The 18,563-nt window shown below is 36.5% G+C and overlaps 1 protein-coding gene across 1 annotated transcript in view; it reads right to left on the minus strand.

The window, feature by feature from the left end:
- The window catches only part of LOC111152443 (chromosome unknown C6orf10 homolog), a 53,253-nt gene extending 39,486 nt beyond the window's left edge, over positions 1 to 13,767 (minus strand). Inside the window, 4 exon segments of the mRNA XM_022510941.1 lie at positions 11,964 to 11,990; positions 12,291 to 12,314; positions 13,597 to 13,611; positions 13,725 to 13,767. Of these exon segments, the coding sequence (XP_022366649.1) occupies positions 11,964 to 11,990; positions 12,291 to 12,314; positions 13,597 to 13,611; positions 13,725 to 13,767 (109 nt within the window).
- Between the last annotated feature and the right edge of the window lie 4,796 nt (positions 13,768 to 18,563).

Here is an 18,563-nt window from a genome sequence, read left to right on the forward strand (position 1 = left end):
AGAGCAAGCACAGGCAGACAGAATGGCAGGCAGAGGCAGAGGGAGAAGCAGGCTCCCTGATGAGCAAGGCGCCCGATGCGGGACTCGATCCCAGGACGCTGGGATCATGACCTGAGCCGAAGGCAGCCGCTTAACCAACTGAGCCACCCAGGCGTCCCTCTCTGTCCATTTTTAAATCAAGCTTTATTTTTTCATTATTGAGTTGTATATGTTTTCTTTATATACTTTGGATATTAACCCCGTATTATATATATGATTTGCAAATATTTTCTCCTGTTTGGTAGGTTGTCTTTTTATTTTGTTGAACGTTCCCTCTGGTATACAGAAGCTTTTTAGTTTTATATACTCTCACTTGTTTATTTTGCTTTTCTTGCCTTGGCTTTGGTGTCAAATCCAAAAAGTTCATTGCAAAGACCAATGTCAGAAACCAATGTTTTCCTTTAGGAGTTTTATGGCTTGGGGTCTTAAATTTAATTCCTTGGTCCATTTGAATTGATTTTTGCAAATGGTTATAAGTATTGGTCCAGTTTCATTCTTTTGCATGTGTGTTTATCCAGTTTTCCCAACACCATTTATTAAAAAAAACTGTCCTTTCCCCATTGCATATTCTTGGCTCCTTTGTTTAAATTGATCAAATATACATGGGTTTACTTTGGGGCTCCCTGTTCTGTTCCACTGACACGTGTTTCTCTTTTTATGCCAATATCCTACTGTTTTGATTGCTATAAAGTTTTGTAATATAGTTTGAAATCAGGAAATTTGATGCCTCTAAGTTTGTTCTTCTTTCCTAAGATTGATTTGGCTCTTCAGGGTCTTTTGTGATGCCATGTTAAATGTTTATTCAATTTACTTTATTATATTGTGTTAAGGGACATGTATAGATATTTTCCTGCCACCTCATTTAAAAAAAAACAAAAAACAAAAAACAAAACTTGTTTTTGTTTTTTTTTTTTTTTTTTTGAAGGTTTTTTTTTTTTTTTTTTGAGATTAACCAGGTTTTGTTTTACCAGGTTCCTTTTATTTTACCCTATAGGTTCAGAAGGTGTGTATGTTGCATTTCTATTGTATTAATAGTAGATTTTTTTAGCTTAATATTCAAATTTATATTTAAACAAAGTTTAATGTTAATCAATACTTCTGTCCTTCTGACAAATTATCTTCATATGTAATCACCGGCCTTGATTCTCTGTTATTTTTTCTGATGCTTGAGATCTACTCATTTTAAAACACACTAGTAAATTTCTCCTCCTTCAGTTCCTTCTCCTCTTCTTGCTTCCTTTTCTTTTTGTTCTTTTTCTTCTTTATAGTCAACATTTTGGACTTAACATTGTGTTTTGTTAGTTTATTTTCATATATATAACATATATATATGAAAATATATATATATTATGTATATGTTTTGCTTCTAACTCCTTTTTAAGTTTTATTTTCACTAAAGTATGTCTCCTCAACAAATCTTTCACTGAGATTAGTGAGCTTCTTGAATATATAGAAGTATAAGATTTCAATTCATCTTCACTCATAACTGATAATTTGACTCATTGTATCATATGGGTTTATAGTAATTTTCTTTCAGTTTACTGATGACATTGTTTTGCTGTCTTCTGGAATATAGTATTGCTAATGAGAAGTTAACATTAAAATGATTTTTGGTAGATTAATCCTGGCTTCTCTGGTTGTTTTTATGATTTTTTTTTAAATCTCTGTCAGTTTACTATGATAAGTCCTGTGTGTGTGTGCGTGTGTGTGTATGTCTATTTTAAAGTTGTCTACTTCTAGCACTCAGCATTTTGATTTAAGTCTCTTTTCTTCTCAAATGTTGTTAATTACTATTTCTTAAAAATAGTACTTGGTTCTTGTTCTGTGAATTCTCTAAATTCCTGTTATACTTGACCTCCTTATTCTATGCAAGCATGGTTCTTTTCTTTCATATTTTTCTTCAACTCTGTGTATTCTTCTGAGAGATTTCCTCAGTTCTTTTAGTTTAATCTTTTTAAATGTGCTTAGTGTAATACCTGTTATTGAAATAACTATATACTTACATAACTATAAATATTAATATATTATTTAATTATCTATTGTTTCAACTTCAGTAACAGTTTTTCATTTTCTAAGATTTTGGCTTTATTATTTATATCTACCTCTTCTTTTTCCAAAATATCTTTAAAATATATATGTCCTAATGGATAGTCTTTCTTTTATTTCCCACTAGGGAAGCCAAGACTTATCAAAACTTCAACCTTTTGTTCCTCTTTGGTGTTACGCTATCTCAACTCTATGCTATATGCTGTATCATCTGCTCTTTGTTTGAAAGTGAAAATTCTCTATGAGAATGAAAATTCTTTCCTTAACCCCTCCAATTAGGCTTTTGTTCCCATCTACTCTATCAGGATTAGTGATGACTTCTGTTTTATAAAATTCAGTGATCAATTCCCAGTCCAAAATTTTATTTCTCAGCAGTCCTTGATATAGTCATTCATTCATTTCATCCTTTCTATCTTGAAATACTCTGAGTTCTATGACACATCCACCCTGTTTTCATTTTCTTCCTACTTACTTTATATATCAGATATTTTTATGCCTATATTTTGGCATATACTTTGCCAGATATGTCTCTTTTTCCCAACCTCTAAAATTGATGTTTTTTTTTTTAAGATTTTATTTATTTATTTGACAGAGAGAGATCACAAGTAGGCAGAGAGGCAGGCAGAGAGAGAGGAAGGGAAGCAGGCCCCCCTCTGAGCAGAGAGCCCGATGCGGGACTCGATCCCAGGACCCTGAGACCATGACCCCGAGACCACAACCCGAGCCGAAGACAGCGGCCCAACCCACTGATCCACCCAGGCGCCCCTAAAATTGATGTTCTTGAGCTCAATCCTTAGATCACTTTCAGTGATCTAATTTAGTTCAGTGGTTTTAAGTGTTAACTATATGCTAATCACCGTCAAATTTATGCTTTACCTGGCCTCTCCTGGTAGCTTCAGATTCAAATATTCAATTGTTTTTTGATACAGAGTATATGCTTGGATGGGAACAATATGTTGAGGGACAGTTTTCCTATTATCCCCAAATTGACAACTAGCATCAAAAATTTGAGGAAAAGAGTTTATAATCTCCCATGTCCCTCCTGACCCAGCTGAAGTGAGACAAGCCCTCATGAAGAGATTGGCATAGTTGTGAAGTCTGTGCTACCGGACACAATGGGAAGGAATTCCTGGAGTTGTTGCAAGGCACAGGTGCTTCTCTCAGGCCTTAACAAGTGGCATCTAAATTAGTTCTCCTGTACCAAATGTCACTTTCTTTTTAAGTCTAAATAAGAAGACAACTGTACGAGAAAGGAGATTTAAAGAAATCTTCAAAGTTGTGAGTAGATGACAAGGAACAGTGTTGTGGGGGAGGAAGGAATAGTGATATCCTTTCTGAAAGCAAATGAGAAGGCCTTTGAGAGATTTGCTTACAAAGATTGGGATGTCTGTGGGAAAGGATGTGTGGCAACTTTCCCTTGGGTTTATGCCTTCATAGTAGATTTGTTGATTTGTTTTGTGACTATTTAAGCATTGGGAAAAGAAAATTGGGAAGAGGGAACAGTGCAGAGTGGCAAGGGTGCAATGGAGCAACAGGTCTTCCTTTCCTTTCCTTTGTAGCAAGGATGCTTGAGCTTCACAAGGAGTGAGTGGGCATTGCAGCCATTTTATCAGACAAACTAGAGCTTCAACCAAAAACTGTAATAAGAGATGAAGAAGGGCACTATAGCATAAAAAAGGGGGTCTATCTAACAAGAAGATCTAACAATTGTAAATATTTATGCTCCTAAGTTGGGGTCAGAAAAATATATAAATTGATTAATAACAAACCTAAAGAAACTCATTGACAAAACACAGTACTAGTTGGTGACCTTACCACCTCATTCACAACAATGGACAGATCATCTAAGCAGGAGAGGAACAAGGAAAAAGGGCTTTGAATGGCACACTGGATCACATGGATGGGCTTGACAGGTATATTCAGAGCATCTTAAAGCAACAGAATTCACATTATTTTCAAGTGCACATGGAACATTCTCTAGAATAGATCACATTCTGGGTCACAAATTGGGCCTCAACTAGTACAAAAAAGATTGAGATCATACCATGCATATTTTCAGACTACAGTGCTATGAACTTGAAGTCAACCACAAGAAAAATCTGGATAAACCACAAATACATGGAGGTTAAAGAACATTCTACTAAAGTATGAATGGGTTAACCAGGAAATTAAAGAATTTAAAAAATACGTGGAAGCAAATGAAAATGAAAACACCACAGTCCAAAACATTTAGGAAGCAACAAAGGGAGTCCTAAGAGGGAAGTATATAGCAATACAGACCTTTTTCAAGAAGCAAGAAAGCTCTCATATAAATCACCAAACCTTAAACCTAAAGAAGCTGGGAAAAGAGCAGCAAATAAAGTCTAAATCTAGCAGAAGAAGGGAAATTAAAGGTTAGAGCAGAAATAAATGATATAGAAATTTTTTTAAAAAGTAGAATTGATGAATGAAACTAGGAGTTGGTTCTTTGAAAGAATTGACAGAATTGATAAACCCCTAGCCATATTTATGGGAAAAAAAAAGAGAGAAAGGACCTAAATAATTAAAATTATAAATGAAAGAGGAGAGATCATAACCAACACCACAGAAATATAAACAAGTATAAGGGAATATTATAAGCAATTATATGCCAACTGATTAGGCAATCTGGAAGAAGTGGATACATTCCTAGAAACATAAATGACTAAAACTGAATCAGGAAGAAATAGAAAATCTGAAAAGTCCCATAACTAGCAAAGAAATTGGAGCAGTAATCAAAAATTTCCCAACAAACAAGAACCCAGGGCTGGATGGCTTCCTAGCAGAATTATTCCAAACATTTAAGGAAGAGTTAATACCTATTCTTTTGAAACTCTTTCAAAAGATAGAAATATTGGGAAAATTTCCAAACTCATTCTATAAGGTCAGCATTACCATAATTTCAAAACTGACAAGGACCCCACTAAAAGGAGAATATAGACCAATATCCTTCATGAACATGGACGCAAAAATTGTCAACAAGATGCTGGCCAATTGAATCCAAGTGTATATTAAAATGATAATTCACCTCAACCAAGTAAGTTTTACTCCTAGTTTTACACCTGCAGGGGTGGTTCAACATCTGCAAATTGATCAATATGATGTACCACATTAATAAAAGGAAGGATAAGCATCATATGATCCTCTCAATAGATGCACAAAAAGCATTTGACAAAAATACAGTATCCTTTCTTGATAAAAACCCTTAAGAAAGGAAGAATTGAAGGAACATGTCTCAACATCATAAAGGCTATTATATGAAAGACCCACAGCTATTATCAACATCAACAGAGAAGAACTGAGAACTTTTCCCTAAAGTCAGGAACATGATAGGGATGTCCACTCTCACCACTGTTGTTCAACATAATACTGGAAGTCTTAGCCTCAGTAATCAGATGACAAAAAAGAAAAAGAAGGCGTCCAAATTGGTAAGGAAGAAGTCAAACTTACTATTTGTAGACAACATGATACTCTACATAGAAAACCTGACAGACTCCACCAAAGAATTCCTGAAACTCATCACGAATTCAGCAAAGTCACAGAATATAAAATCAATGTGCAGAATTCTCTTGCATTTCTATACAGCAAACAAAACAGCAGAAAAAAAGATCAAGGAATTGATCCCATTTGCAATTACATCAAAACAAAGATATCTAGAAATAAATTTAACTAAAGAAGTAAAAGATCTATACTCTGAACATTATAAAACACTTATAAAGGAAATTGAAGAGGATGCAAAGAAATCAGAAAGCATCCCATGCTCATGGATCGGAAGAACAAACATTGTTTAAATGTCTATACTACCCAAGTGAATCTATATATTTAATGCAGTCCTATCAAAATACCACCAGAATTTTTCACAGAGTTAGAACAAACAATCCTTAAATTTGTATGGAATTGCAAAAGACCCTGAATAGCCAAAACAATTCTGAAAAAGAAAACAAAACTGGAGACATTATAATTCTGGACTTCAAGCTTTATTACAAAGCAAGACAGTATGATACTCTACAGACACGTAGGTCAATGGAACAGAACAGAGAACCCAGTAATGGACCCACAACTAAATGGTTAACTAATCTTTGTCAAAGCCAGGAAGAATATCCAATGGGGGGGGAAAAAAGTCTCCTCAACATGGTGTTGAGAAAGCCAGACATGTAGAAGAATGAAACTGGACCACTTTTGACACTATACACAAAAATAAGTTCAAAATGGATGAAATACCTGTGAGACAAGAAACAATTGAAGTCATAGAGAAGAACACAGGTAGAAACCTCTTCGACCTCAGCCATAGCAAATTCTTCCCAGACATGTTACCACAGGCAAGGGAAACAAAACCAAAAATGAACTATTGGGACTTCATTGGGGTAAAAAGCTTCTGTGCAGCAAAGGAAACAATCAACAAAACTAAAAGGTAGCCTACAGAATGGGAGAAGATACTTGCAAATGACATATCTGAGTAGAGGGTTAGTATCCAAAATCTGCAAAGAACTTATAAAACTCAACACCTAAAAACCAAACAATCCAGTTAATAAATGGTCATAAGACATGAATGACACTCCCCCACACCCCCAAAAAAATCCAGATGGCTAATAGACGCGTGAAAGATGCTCAGCATCACTCATTATCAGGGAAATACAAATCAAAACCACAAGGAGGTACAATCTCATACCTGTCAGGATGGTTATAACTAACAATACAAGAAATAACAGGAATTGGTGAGGATGTGGAAAAGGGGAACCTTCTTGCACTGTTGGTGGGGATGCAACCTGGCGCAGCCATTCTGGAAAACAGTATGGAGTTTCCTCAAAGTGTTAAAACAGAACTATCATATGATCTAACAATTGCACTGCTAGGTATTTACTCAAAGGATATAAAAATATAGATTTGAAGTGATACGTGCAGTCTGATGCTTATAGCAGCATTATCAACAAAGCCAAACCATGAAGAAAGCCCAAATGTCCATCAACTAATGAGTGGATAAAAAAATACATGAGACATACACACATACTGGAATATTACTCAGCCACCAAAAGGAATTAAATCTTGCCATTTGCAAGAACATGGATTGAGCTAGAATGTATTATGCTAAGTGAACTAAGTCAGACAAATACCATATGATCTCGTGTATATGTGGAATTTAAGAAAGAAAATAGATGAACATATGGGAAGGGGGTAAGGAAAAAAAGGAGAAAGGTAAACAAGCCATAAGAGACTATTAATGACAGAGAACAAACTGAGGGTTGATGGAGGGAGTTGGTTGGGGTGGGTAGATGAATAATGGGTATTAAGGAGGACATTTGTTATGATGAGCACTGGGTGTTATAAGTGATGAATCACCTGGATTCTGCTCCAGAAATCCATATTGCACTATATGTTAAGTTTGTAAAATCCAAATTTAAAAAAAGGTGTGATATATAAATATGTAGATGTATATATATGTGTATCACATATATCACATATATATTATATATATCACATATGTATTATATATGTATGTATCTGAGAGTCTTAATGATAAGGAAAAAACTTAGGGTTGCTGGAGGGGAGGTGAGTTGGGGGATGAGGTAAATGAGTGATGGACATTAAGGAGGGTAATTATTACATTAAATAATGAGCACTGTTGTATGCGAGGGATGAATCACTAAATTCTATCCTTGAAACTAATACTATACTATGTATTAACTAACTCGAATTAATATAAAATCTTGAAAGAAAAAAAAAAAGCAAAACAGACATAGCAATCCAAACTTGAGATTTTGTGTTGGTATCTTACTCAACTTTACACCTATTTGGTGATGGTAGTAACAGACTATGAGGTATACTGTGGAGAGGGAGCTGAGGAGCTCTGGAATAGGCCATACTGGAGTCAATACTCTCCCATCAAAGACTGTGCAGTAGAGTCCTCAGAACTGGGCAAGTTCTTGCAGATTCCTTCAAAAAATTCAACACATATTCTACAAGACATTTGAGTGCCTAACCTAAATGACATTGAAAGGTATCCAGTTTCATATCCTCAGAAGAAAGACCGCAACTAACAGAGGAGGGAAACTGTGCACCTACTTAAGTGAAACCCATCTTTCTAGCTTCAGCTCAGTGGGAACTATAATCAGAGGAGGTGGATGGAAAGAAGAAGGAGACTGTACTTCTTCCCTGTTCTGAGTCAGTGGGCCTGAGATTGATTGCTAAAATGGAGTATTTCAAGAGGAGTGGCCTGAGGGTTTTTAATAGTTTAAAATGACTAAAAATTATAGGTTCTACCCCAAATGTTAATGGGTAGGGAAGAGATATGTGTCAGAGACCATGCCCATGGCCTTCTGAGTGCAGACTTTTTAATAAACCAGTCATAAATGTTCAAGGCATCTTGAATTTAACATGCACAAAACTGAGCTCAAGATTGCCTCCTCTAAATCTGCCCTTCTGTCCATCTTACCTAGATCAGTAAGTAGCCCCATTCTCCCAGTTGCTTTGGCCCCAAACCTGAGAATTACCTTTAGTTCTTTTCCATTTAAACTCACATTCAGTGTAATGGCAGAATCTGTTGGCTGTACCCCAAAAATACATGGAATGTGGAGACTTCTCCCCACCTTCACCCTGATCACTATGCTTCTTGTCACACTCACATGTAACTGGTGGTTCTTTAATTCCAGTCCTACTAACTGGTCTTCCTGCTTCTTCTTTTGAGCTCCTTGCCCTTGTCACTCTCTGACAGTTAATTCCCCATACAGTAGTCAGAGAGATGTTATAAAATTATAAAGCAGACATTATGACTCCCTGTTCAAACCCACTAGTGGGTCCTCATTATGGCTGGAATAAAAATCTACCACTTTTTACCAAGGACTGCAAGGCCTCACATATGTGGCCTGTTTCTCTGACCTTATCTTCTACCATCCTCCATCTTTCTTTTCATCTATCTACATTAGAATATGCATCCTTACAGCAGAACCTACATCCTTGTTCTTTTGCCTGAAACACTCTTTCTCCCCTCTATATACCGTCTTTCTCCAGTCTTTTCTGTTACTCTGCTTATATTTCTTCATGGCATTTATCTGAAAGTAATTATATGTTAATTTGTCATTATTTGCCCGTTATTTCAAACTGTTAACTTCTTGAGTGTAGTGGTTTTTTCCCCACTATTATATTCTCAATGTCTAGAATAGGCACCCAGTATATTTTTGTTAAATGCATTACTATCTCTGAAGATTTAAAGTTTATTATTTTATTTCTTTCAGATTGCTACAGCTGTATTTCTTTGGGTTGAAATTCTCCAATTTATTGGGGCTTGTGAGGTGTCATTTTGGTGCTGGGTTTCTTCATGCATTTCATAAATTTTTGGTGTCTCTTATTCCTTGAGAATTAGCTTTGTGGGTCATGTTTTATCCCGTGGATATTCTGCTGCAGTTCCCTTCTTATGGGGAGTTTTTGTGGTTTTTATTACCTTAGCTAAAAGGGTGCAGCATCACCAAACCAGATCTCAAGTGTTTTGGCTTGGGATCCTGTATAGCATGGATGGCACACTTCCAGCAGGGCTTGGAGCCCTGAGCAGATTAGGTCTGGTGCTGTGCAGGTGACTTTGTTTTCATGGCTAGGGCAGATATGTAGGGTATTTTCTGATCCCAGCTTTGCTCAGGGAGTCTCAATTCCAATTCTTACCATTCTGGGTTCTGAAATCATTCTACCCTCCAGCCCCTCTTTATTTATACTTAAGCTTAGCTATGTAGTTTTAATAATAATAATAATAGTAATTAATAATAATAAACAAAGCAGGCAAAACCAAGCCAGCCAGAAAGAAGGTGGTGTATTCTCTAGTGCCTTTGGCATATGTTTCTATCTCCTCCCAATCTCGTGAGTCTTAGATTTTAAAATCTCTCCTTCCACCCTTTCTGGTACTTCCACTGAAAAGGACACTAAATTCTTCACTTTAGGTTCTGGATTATAATTTCCACCTGCAAAATCAATAGTGCCTTTTGCTAAACTCAGTTGCTCCCAATTATAGGGCTTATTCCCAAACATGGACATCTGCAGTTTCCAACCTCATCCTTGGGTCTGCTCAGTATTTCATCTGGCAGTGAGACTATATAGTTGGTCAGTCTCCTTGTTCACGATTCAGAAAGAACATGTAGAATGTCTATGTTAACAGTTCCAATTCTCCCTCCTCAGATACTAATCCTTGTGTGTTAACATTATTGTAATTGTTCAAAAGTTAATATTATAAAATATAATCAGAATGTGTTTAGATGGAAATAGAGGGTTATATAAGCAAGTTTGCAATCTGTTAGAGTGATCCATGGTTTAAAAATTAGGAAATTTTATCTAAAATCTGGATTAAGTGAGATGTTTTGACACCTCTAGTTCTGTATTCTTGCATGGAGAAATTGGTTAGACCTGAGCAGCAGCTACCCTCTTTAGACTAAACATGATCTTTTTACTGTTTCTAGGTGATGTGCTTCACCTACTCATTTGTATTATCTTCCTGGGCTCCACTGGCATCTGAATTTTTAAAGTCTTGACCAGAACTTTGGGTTTTAATAGTAATGTAATTTAATTTCAATCTGAGGAACCCCAAAGGATATTGGTATTGAATAAAAAACATTTGTTACATAGATATGAGGACCAGATTTGAATAATGGAAAATTTGAACATAGTGTGTAATGTGGTTTCATGAATTCTATGTTAAAGATCACCATTGTCAGTATTTGATCTGGTTTAAATATTGAATCACTGTTGGTGTCTGTTTCCTGGGAAATTGAGTTAGGAATGGAAGTAATGGGAACTCCTGTAGTTATGGATCAAAAAGATGGTCTGGTAGTCTAATCTGGAAGACTTGGGTAATGTGAAAGCAAACAAATATAAGAAACATGAATCTCAATCTTTTGTACACTTTAGGAATAGAATATATCTTCTTGGGAAAAATCTCACATTTGACAGGCTGAGAAGTAAAGAACTTACTTGAGGTTCTCTGTGAAATCACTAAAAAATAAGCAAAAAGAAAGCCATGTAATTTTTCTTAAATAGAGTAAATATAGTATTATCTAACATTTTCCCCTGGTGTCTCTGAGGGGAGTACCTGGGTAGACATAAGAAGAAAGCATACTTTGAGGGAACACTCAAAATTCTTTCTCCAATTAAACATTACTTTGGACTTCCTGTTTGTCTTTCAAAAATTTTGGCTACCTCTGTTATTTATATTTTTCAGGTTTTTTTGTTGTTTTTGTTGACATATGCTACTTCTTTTCTTTTCATCAGTATATTCTTAAATTATCTATAATGTAGGGGAAGCTGTGTAGTAAGAAAGCAAGAGAGCAATGAGAAACTCAAATCACTTTAAGAAACTTTAAGACCTGAGAACCATAGTAGAGAAACAGAATACTTACTTATGGGAGGCGGGGGCACACCTTTAAAAAAAAATAGATATCAGTGAGTAATTATTTGAAAGGAACAAGTTTCCTTCTAGGGAAGCATATTTGTGTGAGGAAGAAGTTTGGTAGTCACATGGCTCTTGGTTCCAACTATGGTTCAGTGAACTGTGTTCCTGGGCAAGTATGTGGCCTTGGTTTCTTAGCCCTTAAAAGAGTTGATTTACTCCAAGGATTAAATGGGATATAATGTAGTTAAAGCACCTGTATAGTTCTTATCACTGAGGAGATGCAAATTAAACAAATGTTTGAAATTAAATGGAGGTTTACTTCACAGAATGAGCAGAAGGCAAAGTAATGTGAGAGCTGAGTGTCTGGCTGCTGCACAGGAGTTAGAAATGAGTAGGGCAGAAATAGTTCTGTAGGCCATGTAGAGGACAACAACAGAAAATAGTAAAAAACAAACAAACAAAAAAATCCACAAAACCCAAAACAGACTGAACTTACCTCTGGGCATTGAAGGTGGTGGACCAGCTGAAAGACAAAGAAGTATTTTTGTAAGCCTTTTCTCTTCCACTCTTTCTCCCCACTTCTCGGTTTAGAGTTCTTTCTCATTAAGTCATTATAACAATAGGGAAAATGTTCCCTTTGGTCTTTATTTACTTTCAGTGTAAATGAGCAAGATTTGAACTTTCAAAAAAAATTAATAAGCATGGAATTTGTCCATGGAAAGGCTAGTGGTTAAGGAAGTATGTAACCATGCACAGAAATCCCAGCATAGCCAGGGAAAGAAGCTTTGGGACTCCATGGTGGAGGAAACATGGAAGGACTTACCGAGGGCAGGTGGAACTGATCCAACTGGAAAACAGAACAGAGAAAATTGTTACCTCCATTTCCTTTCTTCCCCATTCAATTTGTTTTGTCCCTTGTAACATGCTATTTTTAATCACCGGGAAGCCTTCACTTCTGATCTTCATTATTTATGTAAATCATGCAATTTGACTTTTTCCATAAAATTATTAAAAAACTAGGAGAATTATCCGTAGTTTGAATACAGGATGTCTAAGAAATAAGAACTTCAAGCCTCTAAAATCCCAAATGGTCAGGGAAATTGTCCTCAGATGTCTTGGAATTCAAATGTGGAAAAACAAACTGGGTAGGTAGGGCAGGAGGTCCAAATGAAAAACTGTTTTAGAAACTTCTGATCCCCTCCTTTCTTTCCATCATTTTTTTCCTTTTCTGTAGGCAGCCTCTTGGTGGTCCCTGTAACTAAGCAAACCTTTTTTTCTCCCCTGTTTATGTAAATCCATACTGTTAGAACTTTCTCCTGAATCATGAATCACCCAGAGGGACTTTGATAATGAAATAGCAAGGGACCGCGAGGTACCTCAAGCCCTTTGCACAACAACATGGTCAGATAAAGACTCTTGGACCCCACTAAAAGCCAGTTGAGTCCATGGCAGAGAATTAAATGAATACACAGACTTAACTGTTTGTGTGATGAGTTGATCCTACTAAAAAATAAGCAGAGACATTTCTTATTGCCCTCTGCTCATTTACTCTCCTACTCATTTTTTCTGTTGGTAAATTTTCTAGTGATATAACTGCTTGAAAAGTTTTTCTGATCAGGAGTATTTGAACTTTGCAGGAAACTTACAGTCAGCTGGTGGAATTCAGGTTAATGGAGAAGCAAACGCTAAGAAATTAAGTTTCAAGTTCGTGTACTAGAACTCAAATTTCAATAGACATTGCTGGACTTTGATTAAGTGAACAGCAAAGAAAAAAACAAACAATTTACTAATTGCTCATATAGATGACCCAGCTGGAAAATAGAAATATCACCTGTATTTGTTTTTCCTGTTCATTTTTTTTCTTCTGTATGGAAAGTCCCTGCCAATCTTTAGAACCATGGAGAAACCTTTTTCTCTGCTCTTTAATTTTTACGTGACTCTGTGAACATTTTAGAAACTTATTAATAACCTAGTGGAATTCTGGGTAATGGGAAAATAAGGGTCAAGGAAATAAGATCCTTAAGCTACAGCTATCTCAATATGGATGGATAAATTTTTGTTTAAGTAGATCTGTTAGACAGTGCTGGAGATAATTGAGTTCCATCATGAAGGGAGACAGTGAAACTTACAAGAGGATCCTGTAGCTGAAAAACAAAAAGAGAAGTTAGTGTAGAAAGACTGGTGAAAAGAGGAGTTAGTTTTCTTGCTCATTTTCTGAGAGGGAGTATCAGAAATGTTCATGGAGGGAGCATCTAACCCTTATAGATGTTGTGCACTGTGCTGGAGAACCCAGCTGCCATCATGCCTTGGGGGATTCTGCCTCCTGCTTAGTCTGAGAGGCTTCAGGAAAGAGAGTTATCTCTTCCCTTTTTGCAGTGAGTGGTAACTGCTTCAAATCCTACAGGAGATTGGTAATTTAAACTGTGCTGCTTTTACTTTCCTACTCCCTGTTTCTGCCACCCTGTGCAAGCTTTCATTCATTCATACAAATGTCCTCCCCAACCCTTGTTGACAGATAGTTTCCTCTGATATTTTTATGTAATATAGTATATCTATTTTAAGTTTTTCGGGTTATTAAGTAGGGTTTGTATTCCTCTTCATTCATTCATTCCTTGGGTGGGGATGCAGGCAGATAGTGGAATAAGCAAGAGGCGGAGAAACATGAGTATCTATACCCACAAGACAGAAGCAAAGGATTGCAGACCCTGCAAGAAGCCAAAGGCAACTACTGTATAAGAACAAGTGTGGAACTTACTAGTCATTTCTGAAGTTTCACCTGGTGGAAAAATGGAAGGAAGAAAAGGGAGTAATCAGTGTGTGTAGAACGAAGAGAACTCAGTTCTTCCATGATGGGGTTGAAAGGGTAACCACAGGGAGGATGCAGGGAACTCTAAAACCTTCCTGTTAGCTCAGTGCATCATCTGGTCTTAAGCTCCTACCCCCATGCTTCACATCTTCAGGTCTTTTGCTGGTCTGGGGCAGGAGCATGGCTGTCCTCCTTCTTTTCCATCCCTTTTCAGGGCGCTTAAACTCCAGAGATTAACCAAATCTTCCTCTCTTATTCATGAATTTATTTTGAAAGTATATTTATTATTTATTTTTATTATGTTCAGTTAGCCAGCCTATAGTACATAATAAGTTTTTTGATGTAGTGTTCATGACTTCATCTAAGCCTCAGCTCGGCTTCTGATACAAGAGCTCAGCTAGTTGAAGGAATGTTTGAGTATATCTGACTTGCCTTCTGATAATGTCCTCTTTTTTGGCTTAAACTTTGGAATGTTGTTTCGTAATTTCCAGACTCAGAATTTACAATGACTTGAGTTTGGTTTATTTTGACATCCTAGAATTTGACATTGGTTTTGCCCTACCTAGTCACAATATTAGCTTACCCTTCACTCTCTTTCATTTATAGTTTGAAGTTGTCTGATGTATCTGGCAGTTCCTATAATTGCAGCCCATCTACCATCATATCCTGTTCCCTGAAGGTGTGTGTGTGTGTGTGTGTGTGTGTGTGTTTGGGACAAGGTGTGTGTGTTTGGGACAAGGGGCAGGATAGGACGTGAAGAAAGAGAAGGTTTTGGTAGAAAAGATTGGGGAATTCTGTGCAGACTAGAACCTTAGTATTATTCTTTGGTGCATTTTTCCCAGGAAACTTGGAAGAAAACTGGTAAGACCTCAGTCTATTTAAATTTGATTGTTTTTCCCTTCTTTTACACTTATTTTAAAATTTGCTTTCCTTTTTTTAAATTTTCTTTATATTGTCTCTGTTGTCTTTGAAGAGGCCCTCTATGAACTACAAATTATTTCAGAAGTAAAAAGTTACCATTATTCTTTCTCTGTTACTTTAGAAAATTCTGTATTATTATAGAAGCCATTATGACCATTACTGGGGACATTTTCTTACATTTTTTCTTAAGAAATAACTTTAGGGAATTCTCAGCAAATGAAACTGAGATGCATGAAAACATGTCTAAAACCACTGTCCTTATGGTAATAGATACATTTGGAACAGGGGACAAGCCCTCTATACACTGTAGAAGATCAAAGAAAACACCAGAGGAAAAAAATAAGAGACTTACCACTGGGCCCAGTATATTGCACTAAAAATAGAAACAAACAAATTATTGTGGTTGTTGTACATGATAAACACATATACCACTGTTTTCCAAAGGAGAACAGTTAAATACCTTGCCAGAATTACTAAATCCTAGTCACCAGGATTAAATATTTTTACTGGACTGTATCCTCACCGTAAGAATCAGATCTTCCCCTCGGAGACTTGTAACCCTGTTTTAGTTAGAGGGAGAAACATTTCATGCTTGTTTTTAACTACTACAGGTGGTTTTTTTTTTTAAGATTTTATTTATTTATTTGACAGAGAGAGATCACAAGTAGGCAGAGCGGCAGGCAGAGAGAGAGGGAAGCAGGCTCCCTGCAGAGCAGAGAGCCCGATGCAGGGCTTGATCCCAGGACCCTGAGATCACGACCTGAGCCGAAGGCAGAGGCTTTAACCCACTGAGCCACCCAGGCGCCCCCTACTACAGGTGTTTGAAGTGTAATCTTTATTGTATGCCTTTCCCTTCATTTTCCCCATCTTTTTTCTTTCATGTCACTGTTTTTCACTCTCTTGGCCTTCCTTCTTTTGTCTTCTTTCTCATTTCTATGTCTTCCCCCAGATTCTCTCTATTGCATCTTTGCTTTGGAACATTCTTCTAATGTATACTGACAAACTATCATAATTATTTTTTTAAGATTTTATTTATTTATTTAACAGAGATCACAAGTAGGCAGAGAGGTAGGCAGAGAGAGAGAGAGAGGAGGAAACAGTCTTCCTGCTGAGCAGAGAGCCTGATGTGGGGCTCGATGCCAGGACCCTGGGATCATGACCTGAGCTGAAGGCAGAGGCTTTAACCCACTGAGCCACCCAGGCTCCCCTACCATAATTATTATTAGAAAAATGTTATGCTACCTATTATGAATTTGAGTAATATATATGAGTTGATGTATATATAGGAAACTTACCAATAGGTCCTGGAGTTTGCACTAAAAAGAAATCAAGATTGGGGTATTAGTATGACTGTTTGTATGAAGAATAAATTTTTCATTAATTTTATTCTAGGGTGGGGCTTTGGGAGGTAGAGAAGAAGTGATTAACAGTAATAACATTAGGGAGAACTAATCCAAGTATGATAAATACATAGCAAAAGAGATATTTAGCATATATTACAACTCAACCTGAGATGAGGATCTCTCTAGAATCACTGTCAACTGAGGAGAGGCTAGAGACATTAAAGATATAAACTTTGTATTTTTCTTTGTATTTTCTTTCCTGTCAGTAACAAAAGATGGTGCTCTTTTAAAGGACCACCCCGTACCAAAATATTTCTATTTGCTATTTCTATTTGCTAACTAATATGCTCTAGGGTAGGCATGAAGGTAGGATATAAGGATATAGTCTTCTCAGTTTCCAGTTTACTGACTACTGCTTTGATTGGCTTGTGTCTCTGGGAAAAAGTCAACAAAACCTTCAGTTTTTAATGAGAATTTGGCCTTCAGTTGATTTTCTAGTTCTGACTAAACCTGCTATCTTACTTGACAACATTCCTTTAATTTACGAATGATCCTTGGGGCACCTGGGTAGTTCAGTCAGTTAAGCATCTCACTCTTGATTTCAGTTCTGGTCATGACATCAGGGTCACGAAATCGAGCCCCCATTGTGCTCCATGCTCAGAACACAGACTTGTTAAGACTCTCTCTCTCCCTCCCCTCTCCCTCAATCACTCTCCCTCTAAAATAAATAAATAAACAAATAATAAATAATAAAAATTTTAAAAATGTAAGGAAGAATGATTCTTGTTGATAAATTGCATGTGAACTGGGAGAACTATAAATACCCTTTAGAAAGCCATATCTTTGGGCTTCCCTAAGTGTAGTGACCGTGTATTTGGGCATGTTCCTTATAGGATCCCTGCAGGTTATGTCGTGGAGTTCTTATAGGATATTTTGGTTCTTGGGCTTCTAACTCCAAGAAACTCCTATGGGAGGCAATGGGTGCCTGGGTGGCAATGCAGACACTTGCATAGACCACATCAAGGACTACTGTCACAGACAAGAGGCGGTTGATGCTGCCCTAGTGGCAAGCTGTGTTTCCTTCCTTAAGTCCCACTGAGTAGCCTGGTGAAAGCTGGGATCATCTTGTGAGTCTGTATGGTTAATTGAGTCTAAAAAGACCACCCCGCCTTTCAGTGGGCATTACATTATCTTTCTTCTCCATAACTCCTTGCTTCATGGCACTCATCATGGGAAATATCCCAGTTCTAACCCATAAGTCCCCAAACCTTTAACTCTGAATTTTTTTTTTTCATGTAAAAAAGCTAGAAGGTAGATTACCAGTTGTGGATATTGTAGGCCATGAGTTGTAGACAAGCTAGAAATTTAGGTATTTTGCAAAAGTAATTTAATATTTGCTTGACTATATCTATTTTTAAAAAGTGCCCTTGATCCTGGATTAGAATTCTTAGGACATTTACCCTCTGGTATAAGCCACTAAAAATTTAGACAGATAATCATTTCAAATATTATTTTGTTTTCTTTGTTTTCCTGTATGTTCTTACTCATTCCTTTTTTAACTTGTGACTCTTTTGTAGACTTCTTTCACTTCTCTTTCTCAGCTTTATTTATACTCATTTATTCTTTTTTCTTCTCCCACCTCTAACTCAATCTCCTGCCTTCAACTTCCTTCCTACTTTGTTCCTTTTAAATTTCTCTCGATTTTTCTCTTTTTAACATATACCTTTATTGTTATTCTTTGTATTGCATTTTCTCTCACTTTCTCTCCCCATAGGCATTTTTGTCCACTATTTTTAATATTATAAGTGCATTGTATTTCTAACTAAAAACCTTTTGAACACTCAAAATGGTAGTGGAAAGAACTCAAGAGTTAGCACAATTTCAGTTCTAACTTCATTAATCATCTTCCTTCCCTTATTTTTTTGAGGAATGACTTCTGAATCTCAATTTTTTCATCTCTCAAGATGGGTATAATACCCACTTTACCTATCACCATTGAAATACTGTGTAGAGCCAACAAAATAAT

Source organism: Enhydra lutris, unplaced genomic scaffold (assembly GCF_002288905.1).
Source record: "Enhydra lutris kenyoni isolate GAN:26980312 unplaced genomic scaffold, ASM228890v2 scaffoldscaffold28, whole genome shotgun sequence".
Lineage (NCBI taxonomy): Eukaryota > Metazoa > Chordata > Mammalia > Carnivora > Mustelidae > Enhydra > Enhydra lutris.